This window comes from Neopelma chrysocephalum, unplaced genomic scaffold (assembly GCF_003984885.1).
Source record: "Neopelma chrysocephalum unplaced genomic scaffold, ASM398488v2 Primary Assembly neopelma1_81, whole genome shotgun sequence".
Lineage (NCBI taxonomy): Eukaryota > Metazoa > Chordata > Aves > Passeriformes > Pipridae > Neopelma > Neopelma chrysocephalum.
Window position 1 is genome coordinate 3,273,099 of NW_020897743.1, and position 13,811 is coordinate 3,286,909.

Sequence of the window (13,811 nt, forward strand, 5' to 3'; positions counted from 1 at the left end):
AGCACAGGTCATAGGAGCCTGTTTTGTTCCAGAGGCTAAAAGTGGAAGGAAAATTAAATTCCTCCAGTGAGAGGCTGAGAAAATGAAGAATGAAACACACAAAAATCTTGTGTGCAGCTACAAGAATTACCTGCTGCTGCTTATTAATTATCATGGCAAGGATCTGGGAGAAGGCACGAGGTGGAAGTTGGGAGCACAAACCAACTATTTCCCTTCCCAGGGATGCTGGGTTGGCTGGAAAGCACTGTCCTGTCCAGTGTGCTCACTGTGGGTTACTTGATGTGGGAAAGAGGGACACAGGAATGCCTCTTTTCAAGGTGACACTGCTCTCACCATAGGCTGCTGGGAATCCTTCCCAAGGGATTCTGTGTTTTCGAGGGGACACTGGATAAGGAGACCTCACTGAGCTGAGGGTCAATAGAGTTGTCTAGGAGGGAGTTAAGGGGCACTGTCAGCTTGATACTGTCCTCCTTAGGTTGTGCCCAGAGTTGGAGATGGGATATTGGGCTAGCTGGAGTCTGGAGCAGTTCATAGGGAGCCCAGCGCAGAAACATCTACCTCCTGGAGCTGGCCTGGAGCAGACTGATGGTTTGAACCCCGGGGGCAGAAGAGCCTGAACAGCACTGTCCTCCTTTCTACTCTTAGCCATGCCATCCTGCACAGAGACACCACCACAGGCAGGGTTGTCACCTCCAGGCTCCCTTAGATGCCAGCACTGCCCGGGGGCAGAGCGGGAGCGCTGCCTCGGGGCGGTCTCCATCCCCTCGCTCATCCCGGTTATCTCCGGGCTGTGGCTGTGCATCCTCGCTGACGTCAGCGCATCAGCCAGGAATCCCCTGTACGAAGCCGCAGTGGCTTCGCCCCCGTTTCCATGGCACGCATCGTTCGGGAGCCCCCAGCGCTCGGATGCAGGCACATCATTTCAGCTGGCTTGCGGCAGCGCCTCTGGGAACCCCCGCCCGGGAAACGGGACCGCGCTCAGTGCATCCCCAAATCTCCGGAGCTGAAACGCAACCTGGCGAGCCGACATTCCGGAATAAACAGCCCTTGCTGAGTGCGGCGGGATGTTTAACGAGAGGCTGCTCAGCCCCCCTGTGCCCCCCACCTCCCAGAACCGCTCGGCTCTCCAGCCGGGGAGGGGAGAGGCAGCGAGGCGGCGTAATTTGTATTCCAGCTCTGCTGCTGCTGCTCCTGGTGCTTCCAAGAAGCAAGTAAAAATAGCACTCTGTCATTTTGTAAATAACAGCTATCTCCTCGCAGGCCCAGGGAGTCACGAGCACTTAAAAGAGGGGATTGCAGGAAGGGAGGGGCGTATGTCTGCCTTGAGCCAGGGCCTGAAAGATGGGGAGTTGGAGAGGGTCACAGGGGAGGGCAGGGGTAGATGGAGTGCCTGAAGCACCTCAGCGGCAGCTGCTACTGCTTTACACCTTCTGCACACCCGGGGAAGCAACAGCCCCTGCTGGTGTTGGAGCTGGGGGTCCAGATCTGGCCCCTCCACCCCGGGCTGGGAGGGACGATTGTGGTGTACACGAGCAGCCAGGCCTGGGGGAACGGATTCTTGGAGGAGAGGGGTAGCTTTTAAAGAGCAGGCAGGTGTAGGAAGTGCCATGGTAACACTGTGGGAAGGGATGGTTTGTTTTGCATTTGCATTGCAGATCTGCCCAGCTGTGGGGGATTTCTCCAGGCAGGAGCAAGGCAGGCTGGCCAGGCAGGCAGAGAGCGAGTTCTGTGCCTTGGGGGAGAAGGGGCAGCTCGGGGTGACCTGCAGCACCTTGTGGCTGCTCACACACTTGCTCCAGATGGTTTTAAAAATGTGATTGTGCTGGGGGTTGGGAATAAGCTGAGCCAATAAATGGGAAAAGCTCCCAGACCAGGGAACCAGCCTCAAACAAATGGCTTGGGAACATGGCATGCGACTAGTGCCTCTAAATTCTGCCTGGGTACAAGTGTTGAACCTGAAAATTTCTTGCTCTTCTAGTTTCAAGTTGGCTCCAGGGTCTTTTTTTGCTTTCCTGGTCCCCAGCAGGACCTGAGGCACAGTGAGGCTCAGCAGGGTGGCTGGAGGGGTTTGTGCAGCCCACCAAGAGTAACACTGAGCCCTCTTTAGGGCAGTGTTGTGCCATTACTTAGGGCAACCAGGGCTGGTCCGTGCTCTTCTCCAGCTCCCTGCCTGAACCAAGTCTTTCCTTTTTTGTTTCCCTGATTATGAACAGGACCAGCAGCATCCTCCTGCCACCCTAGCAGGCTTGAAGGCTTAACTTGTGCATCCAAAAACCTTTGAATTACAGGGAAGAATGATGCTAGGAAAGGAAAAATATAATTTAACATTCTGCAACAGATCTAGTGAAAGCACCTAACCCTATATACAGTCCTTAATTATTAAAGCTTTGTCTGTGGATTGAGGACCAGATAAGGATTTCCCTGCCATGTCTCCAAGAAGAGGCAGGAGATGATCTTCTCTCAGCTTTCCCTTGCTGCAAAAGTAGGCACAGTTTCTTCTCTTCACCCAGGCTCTGGGTGGGTAGCTGTGAGGGCAGGGAGAAGGGAGGCCGGGTGAGTGAATCCTGATTGCTCTGGAGGAGAAGGTGTCACAGTCATAGAGCCAGTGAGCTCTGGCAGAGCTGCAAGCAGTGCAGTTGCTCTTGGGCTACAGGATCACGAACGAAGTGAGTCTCAGGCTGGAGCTCGCTCTGTTCTGCTGGTGTTTTACTTCTCTCTGGATTTCCCAGCTCTGCTGAAATCCCCGCTTGTGTGGCAATGATTTAATTTCAGAAATCCCTCCGGATCCCAGCCAAATCCTGCCCTTAGGAGCACACATTAACAGGGAAGGTTCAGTCTGGCTTTTGCCATGGAAGGTGCAGGGAGCTTGTTTTCCTATGTGCTGAGGGACATCAGGAAGCCAGTGGTGAAGCCCCAGCTTGTCCCTGCACCAGGCACTGCATGGCCTGGCCTGGGGAATACATCTGCAGCCTGGAAATGTGGGATCCTCTTCAGCTCTGGGCCGTAATTGACTATTAATATTAATTATTAATTTTAATAAGATAATGCCATTATTTTTTATTGGATTTGCCAGTAGATTGAAGGGAACAAGAAGGGGTCCCTGGAGGTCTGTGACAGATTGTTTACAGCTTGATAAGGACATAAAGGCTCATGTAAAGATTGCAGGATCATACCAAAATGTGTCCAAACCTCGTTCTGCCTTTTTGTCTTCCCATGACTTAGTGAATCCCTTCCCTTGTGCTTGAACCCAACAGAGCACATTGGGAAGCACAGGCCCTTTCATGGACCCCTGTCCTTGAAACATGAACAGGGGTGCCCTGTTCCCTCTGCACTTCACAGGGACTGTATCCCCTGGCCGTGGGTGGCCGTGGATCCTGATCTGAAAACTGAATGCTGGGAGGGGAGGGGAGGGGGGAGAGAGAGTTTGTGTTTTCTCTAGAACACAATTAACTTTCCCTCACAGCATGTGGTAAAAGAAGGAGCCTCGCATCACTAAGTGTTCTCTGCTGTGTGTCTCATTTGAGGACTTGTCTGGAGGGAGACAGAGAATACCCTGAGTGTTTGCTGCAGAAGTAACTCGTTTTGTTCAGACTTCTGGGGGTTTCACAAAGTGTGCTGCATAGATATTTCTCTTTAACCTTCTTTTTATCACATCAAGAAAAGATCAAGGGTTACTTATATAGCACAATAATACCAGCCATAGGCTGCATCAGAAGCTTTCCAGCCATAATAACGAAAGACATATATATGTACATTTTAGCCATTAAGGAGAAAAGCCTGCCAGAATGCATTATCTTATTTTGGGATGCAAAATTTTGAAGCACAAAACCAAGCTTCATAGTACTGCAAAATAACTGTCAGGGGACAGAAGGATTTCCATAACTTAATTGAGCAATAGGCCATCCAGGCTACTTGCAAAGCTGCTGCAGTGGCCAAAATTGGGTACTGTGCATAAAACATGAACTCTGCTTTGGGACTTTAAATTGGTTCTTTCATTAGGAGAGCAGCTCTGAGCCAGCTAATGCCATACAATAGCATGATGTATCCCTAAAGTGGTGAGGATTTATGGTAACTGAGTGCTCAACTCGGGGCACCTCATCCATCATTTTTTCAGCACAACCCAGTGGGCAGAGCGTAGGGCTGTAAATCTGGTAAATCACTGTGCCTTGATTTCCCTGCAAAACGGGACAGCAGCAGAGATGTCAATCAGGAAACGTGCCAAAACCAACTGAAGCCAGGAAGAAGAGCTGTGTGTGCTGCTCAGCACATGCTGACGGCCGCCTTCTGCAGAGCACTCCGGATCATCTTCATCTGAAGGCATGGGATTGAAATGGCCCCTGGGTTTTGGCAGCTGGGGCAGGATCTGGGGCTCACTGTCTTTTTTGGGGCAGTGAGGCTGCTGTTCAGCATCCATGAGGGCAGCACAGCCTGGGGGCAGGGGAGCATGTGATGTGGGCGAGCAGCAGCTTCGCAAGAATGAGGCACTTTTAGGAGAACAGCAAGCACGGCGGCAGTAAAAGGCAATCAGAATATTGATTCTCTTTACATGCAGATAAGCCTGAAGCTGTAACAAACCCAGGCTTTCCTAAGACTGGTGGAACATTGCTAGGCTGTTTATCAGGCTGGGAGACACAAAGGGATTTCACATTAAAAGGAGTTTCAAAGCACCTCTGTATTGAAAACGTGTGGATCTGCACCACGTTATGGATCATGCAGCCACATGGATTCTGTAAATACGCAGCCTCTGGCCACGTGGGACATATTCATCCTCAGTGTAAGTGTGGGAAGCAGCAGAGCTGTGCTGGAGATGAATTTGCCCAGTTAGGAGTGATAAAATCAGCCGTTGCTCGGGGCACAGAGCATGGTGCAGAGGGTTCAGGCGAGCAGGAAAAAACACCACGTAACAAACCCCAAACCCTTCCCTGTACAAGAAAATTCAGTTCTTTAATTGCTTTTTTCCCTTCTTTTTTTTTTTTTTTTTTTGTCCCAGACAGTGTAACCGAAGTCAAGACAGACATTTACGTGACAAGTTTCGGCCCTGTCTCGGACACAGACATGGTAGGTACCTCACGGGGAGGGATGGCTTCTCCTGCAGCCACTGTGGATGTGTCCCACCCTCATCCCTGGAATATCTGGACAAAAGCAGGATTTCCCTAAACGGCAAAGCTGGTGGTAGCTCGGTGTGAGTGGTGGATGGGGATTGTTTCTCAGGGGTGTTTGGGCATTTGGAAACCAATTGATAACACACATTTGGAGAGTCAATACCTTTGCACTTCTCAGACACAGTGCAAGCTTTAGGGTCTTTTTATTTCCTGCAAGTTCAACCTAATCAAGTGGGGTCTACCCATGGGACTGAGACATGAACAAAGTGTGCTCCCCCCGTTACCTGCCCTGACAAGCACCTTTGCTGCAGCCACCTTTCCATGACCTGTCTGCCTGTGGAGGAAGGAAGGTGCTCCCTGGGAAGAGGAGAGGATGCCAGAATCTGGTCTGGTTTGATGGCAATGCCAGAAGAGAATGATTCACCATCAAACTGTCCTCAGTGCTCGAACCGGAAAGGAGGCAAAAGAGGAAAAAAAGAAAAAGCATGAACTGATTGCAGTATTTTGACATGTTCAGGGAAAATTATTAATGAAAAGGCCTGAGGTCTGAATTTAGGCTTGTATTCCCACAACAGTTTGTCTTCTAATTAAAACAGGACTGTGGAGCATAATTAATAGTGAGGTTTCTCAACAGCGTTCCTTGCAGCTCGTGTTCCACAGGCGCCCAGGCACGCGGAGAAGAGTTGACTCGGGATGGTTGCTCCACAGTTCAAGGATGCCACATGAGGACAGCCCTGCATTCAGGACTGAGAGCCTCCTGCACATCCATCCAGAGGTGACCCGGTGCTGACACAGCCCGGGCCAGCAGTGGGCTGTCCTTGCCATGGAGGGAGGAGGAGCAGGCTTTGCTCTCACCAGCTAGGCCAGGCTGGAGCAGTGTCCTGTGACTCTCATGGCACCTCTGGAGCTGGAAGGGTTTAATTTTCTGTGCTGACACAGCCTGAACTTCTCTTCAGCTGTCCCATGGACAACCCTGTGCTAGCAGGCAGGGGAGCTGCGGGAGAATAAAACCTCTGTGTTTCATGGAAGCGCTCGTTCAATCCCGCAAACCCGTGTTGCTTTGGGAAGACCACTCCCTCCAGGGTAAGAAGTTAACTTGATGTCAGCCTAGTTGAGACTATTAACCTCATTTGAGTTCTCCCTCCCTCTCTCCCTGCTTTCCTACCGCAGCAGAGACCCATAATATATTCAGCAATCGTAGCCCGTGGGGAGTATCTGATAATTACTTCCAAGGTGGAGCATATTTGATTAAGGGAGTGTGTATAATGAACTGTGAAGAAGAAATATGAGGTATTGAAAAGAGGAAGGTATTCTCCGCAATGTGATTTGACAAAATGAATTTAAAATTAGGGAGACAGTTAAGGAATAATAAATTATTTCCCCTTCGCGTGCTTTCGTTCCATGCATTTTACAAACGCACAGCGAATGTGCTTCATCCCGCCGTTCTGCTGCTGGATGCACTGAGAAACGTGAGGGAGAGAAAACGTGGGGAGAGCCTGCTCTTCTGCTGTGGTTCCTTTTATCTCGGGAGCGAGGAAGTCTCTCCTTCCCCGCTGGCATCTGCCTGGTGCTCCTCTCCCATCCCTCCCACAGCCATTACTCACTGCCCGCAGAGCGGCTCCGGCGCGTCCCGCTGCAGACAGAGGCTGTAATTATGATGATGGAGGAGAGGCAGGTAAAGCTGCTGTGCAGAGTGGAGGAGAGCAGCTGGTTACGGAGTGTGGAGGAGGACGTGTGGACCTTTTTCACAGAGCTGCTCCGAGGGACTTCTAATCTCGCTTTTAGTTTGGTTTGGAAAGCAGAGCCTGACAGGACCTGACACGCGCCCGGATCTTCGGCACTGAGCTCTTGCAGCTTTGCCTTGGTCCCCAGGAAATTATAGAAAGAAAAAAAAAAAGAGTTCAAAAGAGTTTTTTGTTTCATGGATGGACTCTGAAGACAGACTCAGTCTTGATGTTCTCGATTGCTTCTATAAGTAGGAGAAAAGCATAACATAGAACTAAGTGTGCTCTTTGGAAGGGGTGAATTGGGAATGATGCTTTTAATGGAAGAAGTATAGAAAAGAGGGGAAGATTCTCAACACGATTTCTCTTTTCTTCAGGAATGATTCCTTAGGATAAAAGAAGAAAAACAAGGCCTGGAAAGTTGATAAAAATGTTTTGCCACTTTGTTTGCTGTTTTTTAACAGGAACAGGGGTTCTGATTAGGAGAGATCTTCTCCTGATAAGGACTTTTCCCAAACCTCCCGGGACACAGGCTCATTTCTTTGGTTTTATCCATGTACTGAGCTTAAAACCACAGAGATCACTTCCATGAAGGGGCAGAATACGTAGTACACTGCAGAGCCTGTAGGAATGTAGAATCTTCTCTTCCCTTTCCCCAGCCAGGCTCCAGAAGGTTCATATTTGAGCAGGGGTGGCTCCATGGCCGGGGAGCAGGGATGAACTTGTTTACTGAGATGCTTTCATTCAGCTGCCATCTGCCACAAAAACCTGTAGGAATTTCTCTGTCCTATAGGAAGCTGATGCACAGCAGTTTTTAAATGCTGCTGAGAAGTGCTGCAGGAAAGAAATCACTCACAATGATAAGTTTAGTTGGTCCTGCGGCCTCCAGGAGCACATAAATAAAGACCGTGAGTCTGCAACGGCAGGGGAAGAAGAGTTGGGACTGTTCTTCTTTCCGAAGCCCCCTTCTCTCTCTGAAAGCCTTGTGGCTCTGAAAGCCCTCATCAGCCAGAGGTGTGTGCTATACAGGTGAGCAGTGGTGCAGCCCATGCTCATGGGCTGAAGACATGAACCTCAAGTGACATGAACCCTCAAAGGACACGGGGACCACTGGGTGCACTGATTTGATTTTGCCTCGGGGTGGCCGTGGAGCCACAGTGACTTTGCTGCTTTGATCAAGTGGTTTCTGAGGCTGCAGGCACCGAGCAAGAAGCTGCAGTACTCCAAAGAGATGACTTCTAGTTGCCCCAACTGGAATTTGGCCTAGGAAATGGGTTTCTACACTAACTGAAAGAAAGGAAAAAAAAAAAGGGGGGGAAGGAAAAAATACGAAAAAGAAGACAAAAGAAAGTCATGGGATCTTGTAATGCAAGTTTGTGAAGTCCTTGATTCAATGCTTTTCTAGAGGTGGCCTGGGGAACAAAATAACATTAAGTTGATGTCATGGATTTCATTATATTTTTTTATGAGCAGGGATACAATTGCCAGCATCCTGGCCAAATTCCATCTGCAGGATCTTTATTTTTGCTTTTTAAAACGCCCATGTAGCTGCACACAATGCACTCCCCTGAAACATCTGGCTAAAGGTGATGGTGCAGGAGGGCTACCCCAGAACTGGCTGTTGCAGTCTGTGTTGCAGCTTGTCTGCAGTGGTCAGAAACACTGGAATGCACATTTTGACATCATAGGTGAGTCATTATACAAAATGTGGTAAATGCCATCTGTCCTCCACTGCTGTTAATTCCTGCTTCTTGTTTCACCACACTTCACATCACCCAAGGTGTGCCAAAATGCATTCTGCTCCCTGACTGAAGATGCTCAACCACTTCCTGAATCCCCTTGTTTGCAACGAAGAGCTGAGCTGACTCACTTTTCTCTCCTCTCTCCACACAGGAATACACCATTGATGTCTTCTTCCGGCAGTCCTGGAGAGATGAAAGGCTGAAGTTTGATGGTCCCATGAAAATACTTCCCCTGAACAACCTGCTGGCCAGCAAGATCTGGACTCCTGACACCTTCTTCCACAACGGGAAGAAATCTGTTGCCCACAACATGACAACACCCAACAAACTGCTGCGCCTGGTGGACAACGGCACCCTCCTGTACACCATGAGGTAGGTTTGTGCCTCCTGGCCAGGGTATTCCAGGTCCCTGGACACATGCAGGCCAGAATGGGACCTCAGGGTGCATGACAGCAGGATTTATGCAGACTTCCACTAACTCTGTTAGCCCACTTGAGTCTTACACTGCTGCTTTCCCTGCTACCCTTGTTTCCTACCCATGTATCATCCCTGATCCTCAACTTCTGCATGTTTTTACAGGTAGCTTTTTCCTCATCATTCATGTTGATTTTTTTTTTCTTTTATGTGATGAGGTAGAAGTGTTGGGATCTATAGTTTGTGAGGTTGATGCTCTGGCTGACATAATTTTGTTCCTGACCTGTGATGGGTTATGAATCAGGTACCCAGTGCTGTTAGGGGAACAATAGGATGGGAGGATTTATTATTCTCCAGCAGCTTAATAACAGACCTAAATTTGTTCAGCATGTTACAGCAGAGCCATTTCAAACATCTAATGAGACTGAGCTTGCTTGTGAGAACGATGGGGTTGTTTTTTTCCTTCTTCATGGAATCAGAAGTCCAGATCTGTGTGATCAATGGACATCATTAGGAAAAAAACCCAAAACAACAGCTTCTCAAATACTGTGCTTTGGAGAAGCCAGGTTCTAGGGGCTATCTGAAGTTCTAGGTTTAACCCAGCCTATGTTACCCCCTCCTGAGCTCTCAGGGAGAGCCCTGAACAAGAGACAGCACGAGAGCCCAGCCTGGGCAACCTCCCTGTGAGCTCCAGCAACCGGGGCCTTCCTCTGAAAGCACCAGTTGCTGTTGGGAAACTGTGCCTGAGCAGTCCTGTCTGGGCATCTCAAGAGCAGCCCTGGTACATAACATTTATCATTAAGCTACAACTGTTTGAGAGCAGGAAGAGAAATGCCTTTGGGTTAATGGTATGTTCATTCCAGAACTATTCAGATATTTCTGTACACTTGTAAGCTGTTCACCCACGTCAATAATGTTTGCCCCCTGGGGTTGATGTACTAATTTGCCTTCTGAGGTAAATGGGCTTATAAATGAAACAACAAGTTACTCATAGATGCACACGAAAGGTATTGAGTTGGTTTTGGAAAGGTGTAAATCTTTGTTTAAAAAATTTGTTCGCTCTGTCTCTGTCTTCAAGCCAATCCTAACTTGTAACAGGCTTCATTGTGGATTCTGTGTGCTGAGATGATGCACTTTCACCTCTGTTTTTGAGGACCAGGCAGAATTTCATCTCTTCATAGTCGAACTGGCTGTGAATCTACGTGGTGTCAGCAAGTTTTACAGCCTGCATTGATAAACAATGCTCTGCTTTTGTGCAGCAGTTCTCAAATATGAGCTAATCCTGCCAGTGCCCTGGGGGTTTAGGTCTCCACACGTCAGTGATCTCACATTAAGGCAGATGGGGTGAATGAAGGGAGAAACCCAACTTGACTCAAGGGCTCGATTCTGCTCCCAGCTCTCTGACCTGCATGTAGATAACTTAACACTCCCCCCATTCATATCATTGTCTGACTGTGAAGTATTATAGGAGCTGCTGGCATAAATAGCAAAAAAAAAGGACTCAATTTCAGAGCTTTTATATCATTTCACTTCTTCTTTATTCAGCAAACAGCCATTAGCTGCAGCAAGTTTTGTGTGACTAAGAAAGTATTGGATTTATGTTTCCGTTTAGGGCTGGGCAGATGCCTGGATGGCAGCATCATAAGACTCTTGGGAATGAGCTTCTGGAAGAAAACAGAGCCATGGGGGTTTTTTGAAATATCCTTCATTTTAGCTGTATCCTGAAGAACTGGGGGATGAAGGACCTCCTTTTGGGTATGCTCCTGCCCACCTTAAATATACTTCTAAGGCTTTGTAAGAGGTGAAGAGCCCACTCAGAGATACTCAGAAAGGAAGATGCAAGGGCACAGACTGCGTGGGCCAGGATCATGCCTCGGGCTCAGAGACCAAATCCTGCCTAGCTTTGCCACTCCTAGGCACTCACACCTTGATTCCTCTGTAAAATCATGACAAGGGTATCACCCTCCCTTGTTAAGCGCTTTGAAACCTCCTTCCAGGCCAGGGCTGGTGAGAGGCTCGTATTTTATGTCCAAGTGGCACATTTGCTGTTCTCCCCCATACCCAGGGGCAGGCACGTGTTTCCCTCTCAAAGGAAAGAGCAGGACCATGAAGCCAATCTCAACCTCACACAGCTTACATCCAGCATGGATTGGCAAATCCCAGAGAGGTACAGTCTGTCCTGATGACTATGGAGCAAGTCTGGACTTTCACCAGGTTTCCACGGGCCTGGCAGGACTGCCCAGGTGTTCCTTTGCAGGCTCAGTCTAGACTGGTACTCTAGACCAAAGTCTCAGTTTGACTCCTGAGAACATCCTGCTCCTTTACCTTGTACCAGCCAATATCCTTGAGGGATCAGTTCTGCTGATGTGCAATTAAAGGCATGTCTCCTGCCATTTATCCTGCTGTGAAAGCCAACTTCTCTTAGTCAAGGCTTGCAGTTATAGATGAAGTTGCTCTGGTGGAACAGCAACTCTGTCACACGCATCCAGCAAAATTACACCTGTGTGACAATATTTATAGCTCCTGGAGAGAGCCTCTTTATCACTGACCTGAGCTTCAAGGAGTCACACACCAGCTGTAGCCGAGCTCCCAGAGATCTCCTTTAGTCATGGCACAGTCTCCTCAGGGATTGGTGCAACATCACATCTGACCACTGGCAGGCCTTGGCACCTGGGTGACAGCATGGCCTGTGTGACCACAGCACAGAACTGCATTTCTTTATTCCCCAGGATTGCTGATCCCTCTGCACCTTCCCTGCCACTCCAGCTGCCTTAGAGGGCACAGGGAACACGGTTTCATTACGTAGCCCTGCCTCTGCAGTCTTTTTTGTGGAGCTCCTACAAGACCCGAGTAGTTCACAAAAGCCCAGCCGGGGTCTCAAAGCTCTGGTGTCAGACCTGAGCACAACAAACTGGGAATTGTGCATGGATTTACATAAGGTAGAGACAAAAGCTGAGCTGCTGCAGCAGTCTCTGGATGTGCTCTCTGGTTCGAACTGTGTGGGGCTCGTAGATAATGTTCTGGTTTTTCCTGGCCTTGAAGCATACGAAAATAGTGAAAGTTTAATGCTGTGCTGATGGGATTCAGCTTTGTGAATCCAGGCTTTAAAAAAAGCTCTCCTGCTCTTAACAGGGACTGTCAGAATGGCATGTTGAGGCTTTGTGGTTATTGTCAGAGTGGTTCCCAGACAATACGTGCTCAAGTTAGGCACTTAGCAGATGTTTTCTTTACCTGTCAGGCTGACATTCAGCTGCATGTCCAAAGACTTTGTCTTGAGAGCCTGTGTTGCTGAAGACAACAGAAGTCCTTGGTGGCAGTGCATGAGCACTGAGGAAGGAGGGTCGGGGAACCCTGGGGTGAGTCAGAGGCAGAACAGGAGGGAAAGAACATCTTCAGACATACAGGGGCTGTTGAACCCCAGGTAACAAGTCTTCTGCCTATTGTAAAATGTTCAGGGGGTTGAGCTGCCCATGCTGCTTCTTGAAGGCACAAAACTTTCCAGGGTGTCCTTCAACAAAGGCTTTGGGGTGGCTTTATTGCCTGGGTTTTTTTAACATCCAGACAACTTGTGATTGCCCCAGGCTGGAGCTTGAAGCACCTTCCACACAATGGAGGTGCAGCCTCTCTGCAAGAGCAGCAGCTGGGACATCCCAGCACTATTCTGAGTAGTCTGGACTGGCAGCTATTTGGCTGTGTCCCACATCAGGGCTGATCCCAGACAACAGCACAGACAGATCCAAGCAGACCAGAGGTAGACTGACTGATAAACACACAAGCAGGCAGTTAGACTAGATGAGATTTGCTCTTGCTTTTCCCTGCCTTACAGTTTCTGGAGTGGATCCACAGACAGAAATGATCTGTTTTCCAGGCTTGGCTTTGTGCAGGCAGACTTTTATAAGGAAGCTGTCCCAGGAGGGAGAAATCTTCAGAGAACACCTTATCTCACTGCATTTCTGCCATCATGAGCTGAAATCTCCAAGGGCTGGGGGAGGATGCAAAGTGAATTCATTGCTTTCAGATCCAGCACGAGGATCCTAGAAGCAATTTGGCTTTCAAGCTCAAATCCCAGCAATTAAACCTAACCTAGATTCTCACACAACCTAAACTGTAAACACTCTTCGGCCTTACTGTGGTTATTAATGAATCTCCTGGAGAAGAAATCAGGACAAAAACTCAGGCAACATCCCTGGCATAAACAAAGTCGGTTTCGCTGTGCAGGGCGCTGTCATGTTTTTGTACCACTCATGCACCGAGGGATTATTACATTTGCGTCCCAGAAATTGGACTGAGGTTCTGGCTCATCCTGCAGCACGACGCAGGTAACGACAGGGGCTCTAATGACACATCAAAGGCTTCGCTAAGCTCCCGGTAACCATGAGAACGAAGCTGAAGTGGTTTGTTATCCCGTCAGCCCTGGGAGAGGTGTGTTTAGCCTGATTCACACTCCTTGCCATTGTGCTGCGCAGTTCAAAGGACTTCCCGTTACTTTAAAGAGAAAAACATGGTTTCTGTCCTGGGTGTTCCACTTTTGGTGCCAATTGTGCCAGCAAAGTGAAGAGAAAACACGAGGAGTTTGGGGTTTGGCTTGAAGGCAGTTCTGCATAAGTTGTTGCTGGTTCCTAGGACAGATGAGCCAAAGGATACACCGGCTGGATGATGTGATTGCTGGCAGCTTGGCTATTTTTTACACGCTGTTTAGGCTTTCTAAGGACTTCTCAGAGCTCAGATGTCTGGACCTGAATGGGCCATCAGAGCACTGAAGCAAAACCCGGTGGCTATCTGGCCATAAGCTCCCTTGCACCGGGTAAGGGGCACAGATGAGAATTTCT

General features: G+C 48.9%; 1 protein-coding gene across 3 annotated transcripts in view; it reads left to right on the forward strand.

The window, feature by feature from the left end:
* Positions 1-13,811, forward strand: part of GABRA3 (gamma-aminobutyric acid type A receptor alpha3 subunit) — a 72,572-nt gene that overhangs the window by 39,619 nt on the left and 19,142 nt on the right. For all 3 annotated transcript variants that reach the window (XM_027690487.1, XM_027690488.1, XM_027690489.1), the window contains exons 4-5: positions 4,991-5,058; positions 8,720-8,940. In XM_027690487.1, the coding sequence (XP_027546288.1) occupies positions 4,991-5,058; positions 8,720-8,940 (289 nt within the window). The remainder of the gene's footprint in view (positions 1-4,990; positions 5,059-8,719; positions 8,941-13,811) is intronic.